Source organism: Anser brachyrhynchus (assembly GCF_964034855.1).
Source record: "Anser brachyrhynchus genome assembly, chromosome: 1".
In the NCBI taxonomy this organism is placed as follows: domain Eukaryota; kingdom Metazoa; phylum Chordata; class Aves; order Anseriformes; family Anatidae; genus Anser; species Anser brachyrhynchus.
In genome coordinates, this window is record NC_137694.1 from 128,494,443 (window position 1) to 128,512,054 (window position 17,612).

A 17,612-nucleotide genomic window follows, 5' to 3' on the forward strand; every position below is an offset into this window, starting at 1 on the left:
GAGAAAATTTACTTTCTCTATAGATACTACTTGTGTGTGTGGCCTTTCCCCCCAGTATCTGCTAGTTTTTCCATATTTCTCATTTAAGACTCTTTCTATGCCTTTACTAAAGTTTACTACTATTTTTTTCATATCAGAGAACCTTCTTATTAACATTCACCTCTAGGATGCACAGTCCATTTTGATATCTAAAAAGGTAACTAATGTCACAGAAACACAGAATCATCTAGGCTGGAAGAGACCTCCAAGATCACCTAGTCCAACCTCTGCCCTAACACTAACAAGTCCTCCACTAAACCATATCACTAAGCTCTACATCTAAATGTCTTTTAAAGACCTCCAGGGATTGTGACCCAACCACTTCCCTGGGTAGCCCATTCCAATACCTAACAACCCTTTCAGTAAAGAAGTTCTACCTAACATCCAACCTAAACCTCCCCTGGCGCAACTTTAGCCCATTCCCCCTTGTCCTGTCACCAGGCACGTGGGAGAACAGACCAACCCCCACCTCGCTACAGCCTCCTTTAAGGTAACTGTAGAGAGCGATAAGGTCGCCCCTGAGCCTCCTCTTCTCCAGGCTGAACAAGCCCAGCTCCCTCAGCCGCTCCTCGTAAGACTTGTTCTCCAGACCCCTCACCAGCTTCGTCGCCCTTCTCTGGACTCGCTCGAGCACCTCGACATCCTTCTTGTAGTGAGGGGCCCAAAACTGAACACAGTACTCGAGGTGCGGCCTCACCAGAGCCGAGTACAGGGGAACAATCACCTCCCTAGACCTGCTGGCCACACTGCTTCTTATACAGGCCAGGATGCCGTTGGCCTTCTTGGCCACCTGGGCACACTGCTGGCTCATATTCAGCCGACTATCAACCAGTACTCCCAGGTCCTTCTCTGCCAGGCAGCTTTCCAGCCACTCATCTCCCAGCCTGTAGCGCTGCTTGGGGTTGTTGTGCCCCAGGTGCAGGACCCAGCACTTGGCCTTTTTTGACACTGGCATAAAACATACCATGCTCTCTCTCAGATCTTGAGATTTCCTTTTTTTTTTTCTTTCCTTTTTTCTTCTTTTTTATTTTTATTTTTAACTGTCTATTTAGCTAAGGCCGCAACACTTTTATCTGTCTTCCTAGGAGAGGAGTTAGAGGGCACAGAGACTACTTCCCATTTCAGTTCTTTCCTCAAACTTCTAATTTGCGCTTTTAAAATATTCCCTTTCAAATTCAAAATATGCTTTCAAATCCCATCTTTTAATTATTCAGCCACAGATTTCTTTCCTTGTTTGTTTTTGCTTCATGAAATCCCATCCATCAATTGAAATGCAACATTCAGAAACGATCCAAGTTACGTACAACACCTACGGTCATCTTTAATCCTAAGTTTTTGTAATCAGTTCAACAGTTTGTTCGTGTTTCCTTGCAAGCTTGAGCACTAATTGTAGACCCTAATTAAGCTCTCAACAATAATTTATACGTCCACCTGTCACCACAAAGTGGTTATTGTAGATTAAAGAAATAAGCCTGTGTGAATCTGAATGATGTAAGGTAATATAACTTCATCATGTACAGTTAGTTTTCATGTAACTATAATGAAACCTGTCTCAAATTTTTCCATTCACATATCTTAAATGAATCCCTTGGTTTCCTCAAAATTGTCCATTGAAGACTACATTAACTGATGTTTCATCAGCTCTAAACATTGCCAGCTCTCTTTCCAATCCTGTTTGCTAATTTGCAAATGATATATACTGTATATAGCAGATGTCAAAACTCTTGGCTCTTACAGCAGAAAACAAGCATGTATTGAAAACCAGGCTTTATATAATGATTTCAAACTTACAACACTTCAACTTTTGCCAAGATTATGCAATTAAAAACTTCATTACTTAAATGCTTGCAGAGATCAGCCTAGCAAAGACGATGATGTCAGCCCAACTAAAAATGCAAATTCCTTGTGTCCCATGGGGGAAAAATGTCAGTGTATCTTAAAAATACAAGGAGACTTTTTATCGCACATCACTGTGAAATCAAAGTGTCAAAAGATTACAGAATTCAGTTTGCCATGCATTTGATATGGGAGCACTGAATAAAAAAGTATAGCAAAAGTAACTGGGAAGATCATATTTAAAGTATTTTTTTCTGGCTTAAACTACAACAAGACAAATAAGATATCAAAACCTACCTAAAGGTGAAGCAAAGTGAGAGATAAAATATGATTAATTTCATTATTTACTCTTACGAAGAGCAACTTCATATTGAAAGTTTAGAAGCAGGGTCAGGGTTAACTAAATACTCACTAAACCATAGCCACAACATGAAAGACAATTTAATATCTGAAAGTTAGGTACTGTGTCAGACAAGTTGTGGTCAAGCTTCTGACTCTCCATTCCCCAAAGTATCAGCCCTTCCAACACATCCTATGTTCTGGTGTTAAGTTATCATGAATTTCACCTGCTTTAGTTGTTATCAATAGCACTACAGATTCTGGGAATAAACAGTTGTATTTATTCTGTGAATTCAACAGGAAAGTATTGCATTAATCTTATCACTGGACTAGCTCCACAATCCTAAGAGAAATAAAGCTATATAAATGAAGCTATATTACTAACAAATATATATGATTTCATAAAAGCCCAGCAAACAGCTCTCCAGAAGAAAATCCCATTTTTCAAAATCATTCTTCTAACCATGTTTTACAAATAACAAATGGGCGTGAACTAGACTAAAACACAAGCCCTTGCAAAGTTTCAGACTTCTCATATGTCAAGTTTGGTCTTCCTAACAATCATATTCATACTTCATACTTATTTCATATCATATTCATATGATATATAACATAATTCATACTTATTTCCATATATTCAGCAGCCAGTCATACACAGACTAGTTCATTATTACATTGGTATTGCACAGAAAAAGCACAAAACACACAGAGATAGAATCCTATGTATTCGATATAAATATATTTATTAATAAAAATTCCAAAACTACTTACCACATGAAGAATTTTATTCTCTGTTTCATATACTGTGCAATCCTGAAAAAGTAAAGCAGAAAAGACAAAATTGATCTAAATTGATCTAATCAATCAACTTTCCCAGATTTATCCTTAAAAATAATTAAATATAATCAAAGTTTTTGGAATAAAGCAATAGATTTCAAAGTCTCAATTAGAATGGATAGATTTATGTAACCAAAGTGTGAATCTAGCACCAAAAGGAACTACTGGTAAATGCCTATGCCCATTCACTACTTATTCTAATTGCTTCCTTCCTTGAGATAGGTAATGACCTTCCTCCACATTACATCCTTTTGGTACACACCAGCTAGTCAAACACATCAGCCGAGTGGCTTCAACCAGCAGGACCTGACTGGGGAAAAGTATGGCCTCCTTCTAGTGGTCACCTTGAAAACCAGAATTGTTTTAAATACACTCTCCTGGAGACACTCTCCTTGAAAATTTTGCAAGACTGCAAAACAAAAAGAGTTGAAGCCACTGTACAAGAATGTCCCCCCTCCCTCACTGTTTCAACTTTACTTGTGGTTAACTAATCTTATTTCTTAATTTTTCCTCCATTTAAAGCTGTGCAAGAGAGAGTCAGAAAACTACGCTGAACAATTCCTAGTGAGCTGCACTGTCGTTTTTGCACACCCAACCAAACAAGAGAAGGAAAACCTTGAGAAGAAGAAAAGTGAAACGTTGGTTGTTTAGAGCACTCCATAGAATGGGAGGGAAGAGAAACACGGAATAAAAAACACACAGGAAACTTGAGTTGGACCATCTTATTACATGGAGCCTGGTGGAGACCGTATGCACATCGTCACCACCTTACCTGGAATGCGAAGAGGACTAACAGATGGGAAGCTGGGGACTGTGAAAGTTCTTCCTGACAGGCCAAAATCTCAGTTGATATAGATAACTAGAAGTACAGGAATTAGTAAGGTAGAGAGCATGTGAAATGCCACCAACACTGGTGAAAGAGCCACTCTTTCCTAAGTTCACCAGATGCTGTAGTTGTATGGTAATTAGCACAAGTTCAGTTTGGAATGGATGTTTTATAAGCTACTAAATAACCCACTTGAAAAACGTGACTAAATTTTCACATTTTAGGTCCTTTCATTTTTTAATTGGTTTATTCTCTTTGAAAACAACTTTGTTATATGCAACTGTTTTTTAAAAAAATGAAATTTTAGATCATGAAATGCTTCTAGCATTACTTGGGCAAGAACAGCCACTGTGTTCTTAAGATTTATACAAAACAACCTATGCAGAAGCAGCAGGTTTATCAGGGAGTATTTTCCTAATAACAGCTGTTGGCATTCAGGAAACATTTGCAAGTATGTAGAGCCGGAAAGAAAATCTAACACGTTTAATTATATGCAGACATCAATGAAGTATTTGCAATCTTAGTAGCAAAACACACATTTCATTTTTATATGTGGGAAGGCATATAACATTTTCAATCTGGGTACATCTATGTTCTGCACGGTTTCTTATGAATCATTCTGCAAAAATGAAGGGATTTCAACATTTATATTGAAAAAAATATGCTTCTAAGCAGACATAATTATTTCATTTGTAATGAAGAGTTTACTATAAGTCTAACATTCAGCTTACAGAGGACACTGAGAATTCTCACTGCTAAGGGATGGAGGATTCTGTTTTTTTAAATACTATAGAGGTTCGTTACAGCCAGGAAAGAAATGAATAAGGAAGAAACACAGCTACATCGTTGAAATGAAACTCTTCTACACAATCATGAAGGAAGCTAAAGAAACATGCTTATTTCTGACAAACCCAGAGTATAATTAAAAACACATTTCTGAATCTACCAAAGACAGTAAAGCAAGTAGAAAACTATACACTGCCTGTGTATTAGTACAGGTGACTTTACCCTCCAATCCTCTCCTCATCACACAACTACCTACAAATTCAGCGTCTGGAAAGAGGAATTGCTATATGAGCTCCTTACACACAGGAAAGGTTGATGCTGCTTTTTCTATTCAGGCAAGAGAAAAATAGTTTAGTAAATAGAAGACAGAAATTGGAAGAAAGCAAACAATGCTTAGGTTAAAAAAATTAATCCAAAATATACTTTTTCCATACAGGAATGACATGCAACTATTCAAACCTCAACTGAGGGACATGTGAAGGAGTGCAGAGATACATGCGAGCATAGCCTAGAGCAGCCCTGAAGTCTAGGACTCAAAGAAACCTACAAAAGGTCACCAAAGCCAATCCCTGCATTGTAGCAAGCTTGTTGTAACTTCCCACAGCCATCCCTGGAGACAGGGGCTGAGATTGCTTTTGAATGATCCCAAGAGCAAAACCTACGTGTCACTTTTCTTCAGAGTCAACAGTTTATTTCCCCTTAGATCTTTTAAGTCACTCCACTGCTTTGAGGATAACTGAGCCCACCCTCTTCAGATATCCCTTATGTATAATGATAAACTGAATGCTTTTTACTGTGGACTTTCACCACTTACAATTACTGCTTTTACATACCCATTTCACTTCAAATAAAAGAGTTTAAAGCACTTGAGAACAACAAAGAGAGACACTACTTATGCAATTAGGAACAAATTTTTGTTCTTAATAGCATACCATCTACAGCTGGAAAACTTCTCTTCCTTCCATACCTAGACTACAAACATATATCTTACTCCTGAAAAATCTTAAGTATCTGTTTACCCACAGTACCAAAACATTACAATTAAGGTAAGAAACAGATCATACAGAAATCTAACTTCAACTTTTTTCTACTTCAAGAAACCAGGAACACACAAAAAACCTGCAACCAAGCTTTCCTCCTACACAAGATAAAAATTCGCTATTCACTTAGTGAAAGAATACTGTGATTACCCCTGAACTGAAACATGCATATATCGTTAAGAGGAGTTTTGCTTTTACCTGTTTATTGTCTGAACTTCACATGAATATTCACTAACAAATTAAAAAAATAAAAAGCCAGGGTATTTATCTCTATATAACCAACCAACCAAGACCTGAGCTCAACCAGCTTTAGGCTGTCTTCTCAATGTATATTGTTTCCTAAAATGTTAATAGAGCAGGTTGCTAATAAAGCAATAAATGCAGTTCTTTTCCTTGTACTCCAAACTCTGTGTTAATTTGTATTTCCTAAAGATGTAGTCAAATATTGGCCAATAGTAGTTTCAGAGACAAAAAGGAGACAATACTGTCCGCAAAGAAAGAGAACTAAAAGGGCAATACAGTCACAACTTAACTACTAACATCAGCTTTTCTTGGTCACTAGTTGCAGCTCTACCTCATGTATCAAAACAGGCAAAAGGTCCTTTTGGTCCTTTCCTTTGTAGAGGCAGATAGGACTAAGCTAAAATCTTAATAAAAAGTGAAGAATAAAGTCCAAAATTAGAAGAGAAAGAAAAAAAAAAGTAGTACGAGAAGTTAAAAAGAGCAAGAAGAAACCTTAATAATCAAGGAGAGAGGTCTCCTTTACTTTCAGGAGAAAAAAAAAAAAGAAAAGTATAATTTTAAAATCTAATTGTAAGACTAGCAAGACTGATGTTACACTCCAACTGAAATGCATCATTTATATTGTTTCTTCCAGAAGTCACATTCATAAGCATAATTCTGTATTGTTTCTATAAAAATTACAAGTTTTATCTACAAATATCCTGTCATAATTCCCCTTAGTAAGGGTCATTGAATACACTTAGAATTAAATCTACTGAATTCAACAGCACTGACTGGTGACAATGCTGCCAAAGTCACCCTGTTCTCCCACTTTGCTAGAACACTTCACCCCTGAAGTAACATATATAAAATACAAATATTTGTAGATTTTTGTTTTCAAAAGCAATGCTTACACTGATTTTTCTAATTTCTTTTCTTCTCCTCTTGCTATTATTGCTGTCTTTCTAAACATCTATTTTAGTATGTCACAGAAGTGGGGAATTGGGTCAGCTAATTACACCAACACTTTTCTTATGCTTTGGTTCTTTTTTTTCCACCCAAGTTGATTAAATCTCAACTCAAAATGTGAAATATTGAGGTCTACAAGACATGCCAAATCAACCTAACGCTCACAGATCCTATAGGGGAAAAAGAAAAAGATCATCCAGTTCTCCAGTACTGTAACTATAGGATAATATTCAGCAGAAAACACATCTATTTTTGCATATATATAATGTGGATTACACGTCTGAGTCAGCAGCCTGTCAAAGTATCTATTGCAATTACCTGTCAAACGCTTCTCAGGGCAATTGCAAAATACCATCCAGAAACCGCCATCATTCTTCTTATTACTACTATTATTATTATTGGTTTGGCCACATTCTGGGCATCTACAGTACTGTATTCTTTTTGGAAGCCTCAAGTTCCTCTTAACCCCATGACTTAGTTTGAGAATAAAGATATGCTAGTTCAGAAAATATAATATGCATACAAATATTCAAGCAGTAAGAAAATGGAGAATTGCAGAAAATATGTTTGTTGATTCTTTCAGCAACAACCCAGCCACGGCTCAGCATTCCTAGTAATCTGTAGATGAGAGTGCTCAAGAGAAAGCAAGGACTTCTTTCACTGTGTTGTTGTTGTTTCACTGTATTTCATTGTTGTTCAGAAGAATGTTTTAGTTGTTCATGTATTTAGTCATCCTGATTTTTTTCCTCCAAGGCAGCGAAAGTTCCTAGGTAGAATTGGTATATCAGCAGGTTACATTCTTGCCAAGGACAAAAACCAAGTCTCCTGATTCTCAGGTAACATGTTAGCCCAAACACATCCTTTGTGAATTCATACCATAGTAGCATTGATCAAAAGAAGCTGTGTGGTGCTACAGAGGTGGAGTCAACTGGTGAAACCTGTGAAAAACAAGGACTTCTCACGAGAGCGTTCATTCTCCAGGCAGCTTTTGAGCTGCTTCTGGTGGAGTTTCTTTACTGTTTTTTCATGTGTTTTTCTCTGCAATCCAACTGAATCTACATGAAGGCAATTTATGTGTGTGTGTGCATGTGTGTGCATTGCACTTTTTTAACCAGTCTTTTGTTGATAAAATAGAGGCAAGATTAGGAACATAATCTTTAAAATGGTGGTGAAATCTCTTGGGAAATGCATCTTTCATGAGCAATTCTCCACATCTTCTATGTCTAGTTTTAAGAGGGCAACAGCTAGATTTTATGTACTGCTTAAAAACAGATGTCTGATAGAATTGCTGTCACCATTATTTTGAAGTCACGCAAAATGTTCTAAAGTATGTCACTCCAGTTCTCTATTTGTAACAAAAATAATGAATTACATGATTGCTAAAAGAGGGTTCAGACTCCCATGCATTGCCAAACCTTTGGTATAAAACCTTCCTTGAGTAGTGCAGCCATTGGCTGGAAGTAAGCCAAGCCATCCTTTAAATCCCTTTGCTTCTCAAATTGATTACAACTGTAACTGAATCCTTTAATACCAGTCTATGTCAAATGGATGGTCTGTCAGTCCTACTACTTAGCAACAATAAAAAATAATTAACTGGAGAATGCTCAGATCATAACTCCCAGGCTCTGCAGCCCCCCCCCCCCCCAACACCTTCAAAAATAAGTTGTTCTGTCTTCAAGAAGCCCTCTTTAAGTCTGCTCAAGTGTCCCCAGCTCCAGAAAATTTATGTCATTGGCTCGAGGAAGGCTCATTTTGTTTGAATTCTGCCCAGTTCGGCTATGGCAAGAGAGCCACACAAGAGTGAGGTTTTCTGGAATCTTCACTGGAGGTTCTAACAAAAGTTCTCAACAATGACGATGAAGTCTAAAGCTCTGCCAACACACGAAGACAAAAAAAGCTTCACAAGTTTCATAGTAGATTTATTTATCATTACCCTTCATGGCTTTTCTCAGGCTCAGACACTTAGTACATAATTTTGAAACTGATGAAGGGATAAGGTAGATGTAATCAAGTTATTTTTTTGCTACTTATTGTAGAAAATGCATGGACAATATATCTAATACATCTGATTGTAGGATTAAGCAATGACAGCTTTGAAACAATAAACTTGATCAATATAGTACAGGCTATATGGCAAAATGTCGCTGTGTGTTGTGAGCAAGATGATTAGAAACTGAAGGATATTAGAGAACTAATATGTGATTTACAGGTATGTCTGAGTAATTACAGTCATAAGAAAATATAAAATAGCAGATATACAGATCTATTCAAAACCTTTCCCTCCAAACCTCCCTCCACATAAAAAACAAGAAACAAACTCTTAAATACCCCCAAGGCTACAGAAGCTGGCAAGCAGATAACATCCTCCTCTGCCAACAGGCAAAGAATTAGGAACATGACACAGTTAGAGATTTCCTAGTGTGATGCTTTACCACATCTTTGATTTTAAGAGGTCTAGCAGGGATTTGGATGAAAAAGATGTGGACTTTGGGACACTGGCAATTATAAATGTCTGGAATAAAGACAGGGCTGCAGGGGAAGGAGAGATACCTTTCCCTTGTCGCACTACCTAAATGCAATAGAAAGCTCTTAAGCTATGCAAGAACACCGCATTTGCATAGGTTGTCCTTGGCTGCTGCCATACAAAATAATTTTTAAAGTTACACAGCCATTGTTAAAAAACCTATATTTTATTTATAAGTGGACTTCCCAGCATATGTGCTTTCTTTGAGTTTCTTCCCACTGAGTTGCTCCGAAGAAGTCTCCCATTGTGGCTGTTCCTCCTCCAGACCGTCACAGTCCCTGGGAGCTCTATCCCCTGCTCTCCCCTCTTCTGCAACCTCTTCCTTATTGCTCAGCAGCCTCCTGAAATCATGCTGCTTTAATTATCATCTCTGTGCAGATGAGTCACAGATCTCTCGTCCCTTCTGTTCGCATTCACAGTTTAGAGTCTCCTCCTGGGTATTTGCCACCAGCCCTAACGCAGTATGCTGAAAAGCTGAAATCACGTTTCTTCCCAAACCCTCCCCGCTTCCCCCTTCTTTCCCTATCTCTGTCAACAACTCCACCACCTTATGTCCCACAAGCTCACAACCTGGGTGCCATTTCCAACTACTCTTCACTTCCCACACAAATCCTGTCAATTTTCTTCCCACTGCCGTTCAGAAATATTTTTTCTTTTCCACTCATGCTACAATTATTCAGTTCCTGCAGTTTCTTGATTCTGGGTCTATAGCATCCTCACTCTGTTATTATTCCCTGCCCCTCCACCACTTTTAAGCCAGAGCTCATCTGTATCTGCAGCAACCCACTCTGTCCTCCCCCATCGGAAACATACGTAAGAAACGACGGAGATGGGAGAAAACAGAATGGTGAACACACGCCATTTAAGATACTAAGGGAAGAGAAAAATATCCCTATTGTAAAAAATATAATGCAAGCTATTAAATAAATGGTACACAAAAAGACATTTCCTATGCAACCTACACAAATGCGTCTAAAAACCTAGAGCCTTTCCATGATCATTTAATGAAACTGCAATTTTTTATTTTATTTTTTATTTTATTTTACTTTTTAAGTTCACAACCCTTGAGTACAAACTAACAGCAATTATCCAGCTTACTGAGTACAAAGAATTGCCTTAATATTATTTAAACAATTTGCGTGGAGTGGCACCTATCACCATAGTAACAGAATGCTTCATGTAAAAATTTAACATAACGTACATGAATCACCCACAGATCAAGCAACTACTGGGAAAAATTGCTCTCTGGATCAATACAGATGCAATGTGGGCACTAAGCTCTTTTCTTCTTTCTGAAGTCATTTTCCATTTCCAGTTATTTCTACCCTCGTTTGTGTGAAAGACGTTGTTTTGCTTTCCTTTGGGATCTGGTCACATATTAGTTCTTAATTTGCATTAAGAAGTCACACTTCTTCCAATACACTCTTTCTAAAATGAGCTGGTGCACTATTTCGTTAGAAACCCCAGCAAGTATTTCAGCATTGGCTAAAACCACATCAATACTTGCTCAGATATCTTGCTAGATTCCAAGTGCCTACACAATCTAAACTGAATTTCAATACTTCAGATGATTTTTCTATGCAGAGACATTCTCAGTAGGTAAAAAAAATCCACTGAAACTATCAACAGATGAGAGGCTGGAAATGAAGCAAAAATGTTCCATTCAAAGGAAAAAAAAAGTACACCTTTTTCCACACTTCTAACCCAGAAAAAATAGTGACAGACATTCAAAATCTTTTATTACTGACATGCAAGATGTAGTTTGTAGTGCAAGGTGTTGTGCAGTTCTTAAGTTTCTAAAGTCACTTCCAATATGATTTAGAGGTAAGTAACCTCTTAGTTTTTCACCTTCTGTTTTTCCTTCAGTATTGTCATTAAAAAGAAATCCTGTTTATCAAACACAATTGCAGTAAAATACTTTGCGATGTATATAGTGGCTAGGTGGTTATTCTGCCAACAGAGGAAGTAACTGAAGTTGAGAAAAAAATAATGATATTTAGGAAGAGAGCATTTCAGGCTCAGCTATGACTCAAACATTTCATATTGGATCATCTGAAATTCTTCATGTGTTTTTTAATGGATTTAAGCAAACAAACACAAATGTATCTCCCATTATCTTCCTGAAATAAAGCTTGACCCTATACTTTCTCATGATCAAAGCTTCCACTAGCTACCTAGCAACACACAATTTCTGTAATTCACCACACTGAAGTGAAATCCTGCTTCACTGCACCTGATTACACTGACTACACTGTCTCTGGAAAGGGAAATCTGATTTTCTTATGTAAAAGAAATGCAGAGTCTCACTTTTCAGTTCTACTGATAATGATTAATATAATCTTAACCCATCATCATTAATGATTAAATTAAGCATTTATAAAGAATTACAGAAGTGTGGCATATCCACTGTCTGTCTCTAGTCAAATGGAAATCATGATGCCCCTGAAAAAGCACTGACACAGTGCCCACATAAACCAGTCTAAGAAAAGAATACGTTTTATTTAAAGGAAATGTATGAAACACCAGAACACATTTTTCCCCTCTGCCTACACTTGGTCTCAGTTTCCATGGACTTTCTGCTACTTCCTATAAGTATTTTCCATTCAGTGTGTGAATTAACCTAAGCTGTCCCTTACACTCTTTCACCATCACCTTGACCCACTCAAGTTCCATTTCTTAGAAAAATCCAACAGCTGCATTGGTTTGCCAGTATATGTTGAATCAAAAAGTGTACTCTTTTTTCCGTTAAAATTATTCTGCTTTGTATTTCATTTTTCCCCATTGTGAGAGGCTGTCAATCATTAATCTGGAAGAAAAATATCTGAACAAAAAAAAAAATCAAAACAAAACACACAAAAACTCCAACAACAACAAACCAACACCAGCCCATTTTTGCTTTCTGGTAACTTCTTATGTACTCAGCAATCTTTTTTTTTTTAATCCCCCTCCAACTATGATGAAAAGAAATTACTTTCTTCAAGAATGGAAAAAAAAAGGCAACAAATTCACAGGGCTTTTCGGGGGGGGGGGGGGGGGGGCGGTTAAAACATGGAGTGACTTCATAAGCTACTTTAAAAATGTCACGTCATGCACTACTCAAGTTTATGTAAAAAATTACTCTTTACAGCATATATCTCAATAGCAATTAATGAGGCATCAAATTATTTCTGGTAGCAGTTCATATACCTCTAGACTGTTATTAATGTTTTATCCTTTGAGGTACTCCATGCCTAATCCCATTCCAAAAATTACCCCGAAAATTAAATCAAAAGACAACAATATCTCTACAAGTAAGACACTTCAAGGAAAAAAAAATGGTGCAGGAAAATAACAGAAAAGCTACCGTAACCAGAAAAGGGCATCCATGCACATTAAGCAGTTTTTACATTACATTGCTACATATGAAATTTTCAATAAAAGTGTACTATGGAGAAGTAAGCTACGCTACTCTGAAAAAGAGGAAAACATTGCTAAAGAGCATAAATTGATTTGATAACTGCTTTTGATAATTTGATAATTGCTTTGATAACTTCTAGTAAAGAAAAACAGTTTCTTATTTCTAACAATCCTTTAACATCTAGTTTATATTATACGTTATACTTTCACGTAAAAAAGGGGGTGGGGGTACAGGGACAATTACTAGTAGTAGACTAATAAAGAGACTAATAAATGCTGCAAGCACAGGTATTTGATAAAGTTGGGGTAGAAGGAAGAACTTCAAAATTTTAAATTAAAAAATATACAATTTGATGCATAAATTTGTTTCTACCAAACACCTCTTGGTTTGAAAATCCTAACAATCCGGAATTGCAAAGCAGCTTTAATGAGGAATCAGTCAAACATTCATGCCACTAAACTACTGAAGACCATTTATTAGGTAAAGATACCTGAGGTAATTAGCTACTTAGTATGACCTTAAATTTGAAGTTTTAAAGCTATATTTAGCAAGTTCTTAAAGTCCTTAAGAACTAGGACTTTAAAAAAAAGTGAGAAATTGTAATAGAAAATAGAAGAGTGATACTTTGTAACAATATTACTACTAGTAGTTATATTAATTATTCTTCACAATTCACATATTTGGTATTGTGCTAACAAAATTAATAGAATAATTTCTCTATGATTCAGGGAGGTGAGGGCCTAAAAAGTAAATTCCCTTTTTAACCTTTAGACACAAAAATAAGCCTGCACTTTCTCAGCAAGGCTTAGCATTTGAAACATTAAACGTGTAAGTTACAGCCATTTGATCATAAAAGATGTAATGCCATAGATAAATACTTCATTACTCACAAAATTATTTATGATCATTTTCATTACCTTTCATCTGAAAAATAACAATGGCTAGAAGCCAAACAAGGATTACGCCCTAGCACAGGAAGCGACTCCACTGGGGCAAGGAGTACATGCACACTTACATTTTGGGATCGCAGACACCTTTAGATGTTGAATAAGCTCCAAATCGTTTGGCTGAGTCAGTGAACAGGGCGCTTTTGTCTGTGCTCTATATTAGGGCTTTTAACTCAAAGTCCTAGGGGCCTATAGGAACAGACAAGTTTTTGTGGATGGCTGTCTTGGTCTTTCCTAGCTATCGGTCACCCTGGCCACCACTTTCCAAACTGCATCACTCAAATCCTCACTCTATGTCATCTGAAATCTGAGTTTACCATAAAATATTGTTGTGGGACAGATGAAGTCAGAAGCATACCCTGGGACAATCCTGAACAATCCAGCTCCCTGTCTGCCAAGTAATGAAATCACTATCCTGATGGATAAGGGAGGGGAGCAGTGGATATTGTCTTCCTGAACATTAGTAAGGTCTTTGACATTGTCCCCCAAAAGATCCTCGCAGAGAAGCTGTTGAAATGTAGGCTGGATGAGCAGACAGTTAGGTGGATCAAAAACTGCCTGAATGATCAGGTCCAGAGTGTAGTGGTCAGTGGCACAAAGTCTTGTTGGAGATCAGAAACAAGCAGAGCACTCTAGGGGTCAACAGTGATTCCAGCCCTGTATAATATCTTCATTAATAATCCAGATGACTGGGTAGAGTGTACCCTCCATTAAATTTGTGGATGGCACAAAACTGGGAGGAGTGGCTGAGAGAGCCACACAGCCAACCGGAGGGACCTGGACAGGCTGGAGAGGTGGGCTGACAAGAATCTCATGAAGTTCAACAAGAAGTGCAGAGACCAGCACCTAGGGAGGAACAACCTCAGACACCAGTACATGCTGGGGGGGGAGCACCCGGCAGGAAAGCAGCCCTGCAGAAAAGGACCTGAAGGTCTATAAATACCTGAAGGGAGCATACAAGAGGACAGAGCCAGGCTCTTTTCAGAAAAAAAAAAAAGTATTTAGGCAGAGGAGTAATTGCAGTGAAGCTTTTGAAAATGAGTGTTTATAGGCCTACAGCTACACTTGCACTGGAGCATCTTGCTAAGTAAATCCCACAAAACATGAAAGCTGGGAGACAAACACCAATAGTCTTAAAACTAAATAAACACAGCAAAACATTGTGAAAGCTGATAAAGTGAAAACACTCGAGACTGCTACTGTACAGCAATAATAGGAAATATGGTGTTTGGAAGTAATATTTTCTTTAAATGTCTGATAACTTACAAAACAAAGTTAGACTTCTCAGATATTCCCAAAATTTTCAGAATTTTAATCCCAAAGAATAAAGCTTTTTTTTTTTTTTTTAAGTGAAATCCCAATGGGTTCCTGAGGAATAAGGGCATTAAAAATGACAATAAAAGCTGCCTACAGATTGCTTAAAACAAATAAATAAATCTGCTTCTTACAGTTAGCTTTGTAGCTACTGCTACTTTCTTAAAAGACTAGAAAGGAACGCATTCCAGAATCCTCTGAAGATGGACTCCCTGCCTAACTGTCAATAGCAATCCGACTTACATGGAAGACAAGACAAGTGGTCACTCATGTCCTTCCTTACATGTATTTGTGACTGGGACAACTCTGATGACATAAATCTAAATTCCTGAATGAACCAAAATGAAAAAAATAAAGCACAACCTAAAACCTCAAAAAAAAAAAGAAAGCTCACACCACACCTGTATACTGTTATCCCTTTAATACCTATCTTTTACTATCAAGAAAAAAAACAGTCCCTTTTTACTTGTTGCAGTATAAACTGAGTACAGCACACCCTTCAGTTCCTACGGGGATGCTCTGAACAGACAGCTAGGCGTAGGGAAGAAAGGGGGAGAGTGCAAAGGAATGGCAGAAAATACCATGATAGTCTCGTGGACTTATTTTTTTTTCCAGTGTTCTGCTGCAAGGAAAAGAGTTGGTTATAAAAATAAAACAAGAATGTAAGCTCTGAATTAAATAAGCCATCAGCAAGGAGGATGGTATTAAGGTTGAAAACCTGAATGAAGTGCCTATGAAACAATATCCTACAGTCCTAAGGGGTGGGGGGGCAGGAGGGGGGAAAACCCTAAACCAAAATAAAACAGATGCATAGAAGCATATGACTAGTGTGACTGCAAAACAGGTTATGACAATAACTTGCAGCGCTCTGAGGGATCTGTTTCCAAGGGCAAATATCCATCACGCACTGGCCTGTTAGTTGGGTCCTGGGCAATGTGCATTGCACAGAGAAAATGAAACGGTTAGACCCAAGTATGTGCCATTTTGCATTTTATTCCAAAGTTGGTCTCTAAGCAGGTATTATAAATCCAACTTCTCTACTTAAAGGTTAAAGCATAGACATTCAATAGATTTTCTTAGACTTTATACTTAGAAGAGAGAACAGTATTTCTGCCTTTTTTTCCTTCATTGTCCATTTAGTGCTGATGGGAGGGGACACAACAAATCACCTTAATCCAATGGAGAAACATTAACATTACAATTAGCCTCAAAGCATGCAAAATAATACAAGCAAGTCAGCTTAATTTTTAGCTTTCTTCCCATCTCTTGAATAAAGAATCATTTTTGGTTAAAACTTCTGAATATTGGTTGTGCGTAAACAACATAAAAATCAGTTTTGAATCTTCCCAGTACTCAGCTACTGAAGTGAATACTAGAGTTCTATTTTTATATTGTATGAATGTCTTGAAAAAAAGACAAAAGTATAAGAAAACTATGTTTTTTTCTAAATACACCATTAGACTTTACATAATCTGTTAACTAGTGTTAAAAAAATTGCAATGTTGCCATTTGCAGGTCTTTTGTAAACTGAAAAAAGATATAAACTACATTACTATAGGATAGTGAAGTACTATGAGATACTTCACATACAAAATAAAAATGGGTTCTAAGCAAAAAACACTTGATAAGTTGATACTGAAACATTCAATTTACAGACTTTAGAAAGCACAATGGGGATTTTCAGTGCATTCAGTGATCATATAAAAGAAAAGCCCAGTGAAGACATTTTGAAATGCTATGCTGGAATGCATTTGTTTTAAGCAGAGATCAATCCACATGTGTTTGGGACTAGTAATGGAATTTTTCATTATCATTCTTCTGACTACAGCCCAGTTCAGTTCCAGAGTGTGCTTACATTGAGGCACATAAATGCTCCTTCTAACTTCAAAGTATGGATTCATATGCTGAACTGCTTCCAGGTTGGGAAATCATGTCAGTTTTGGCAAAGATATGGCTTTTTTTTTTTTTTTTTTTTAAAAAGTATTGAATAGTAATGTTTGGTCTATTTCATTTCACACTGAAAAATCTATAAAATAGTTGAGCTAAGACCACAGCAAATTAGTAGTACCATGAATAAGGATGAATCCAGAAGAAAGTGATCTGATATCGATCTACTTCCTGGGAAATACTGCAGTAGTTGATATTTTACCCACCTTTTTGTTAATAGTGGACAGAAAAAAATGGATCAGGTGCCTCTTCCCCCCCATTTAGAAAGTTAGACAGCAGCTCACAGCTACATCAATGAAAAATGAGCTGCTTGGTCAAGGAGAAGGGAGGTCCCCCGTGCTTCCTTTTCCTGAGGTACCAACCCCTTTTCATAGCTGAAAGGGGTGTGTGTCCCACACACCATGGGACAACAGATTAAGACACAGTTGCGCAAAAGCCTGCCACAAAACCACAGGCCTGTCCTCTTCTTCCACAGCCACTACAGCTGACGCCTCTGTGCAGTCTGAGGCAGAGTGAAGGCAAGAAGTCTGGCACAGAGTGCAGGATGGCCAAAGCATGGGACTGGCAGGACACCCCTTAGCCCTCTGGC

At 37.4% G+C, this 17,612-nt stretch overlaps 1 protein-coding gene across 8 annotated transcripts in view; it reads right to left on the reverse strand.

Annotated features, from left to right (window-relative positions):
• The window catches only part of CNKSR2 (connector enhancer of kinase suppressor of Ras 2), a 223,225-nt gene that overhangs the window by 140,430 nt on the left and 65,183 nt on the right, over positions 1–17,612 (reverse strand). For all 8 annotated transcript variants that reach the window (XM_080587949.1, XM_080587946.1, XM_080587948.1 and 5 more), the window contains exon 5: positions 2,986–3,027. In XM_080587949.1, the coding sequence (XP_080444075.1) occupies positions 2,986–3,027 (42 nt within the window). The remainder of the gene's footprint in view (positions 1–2,985; positions 3,028–17,612) is intronic.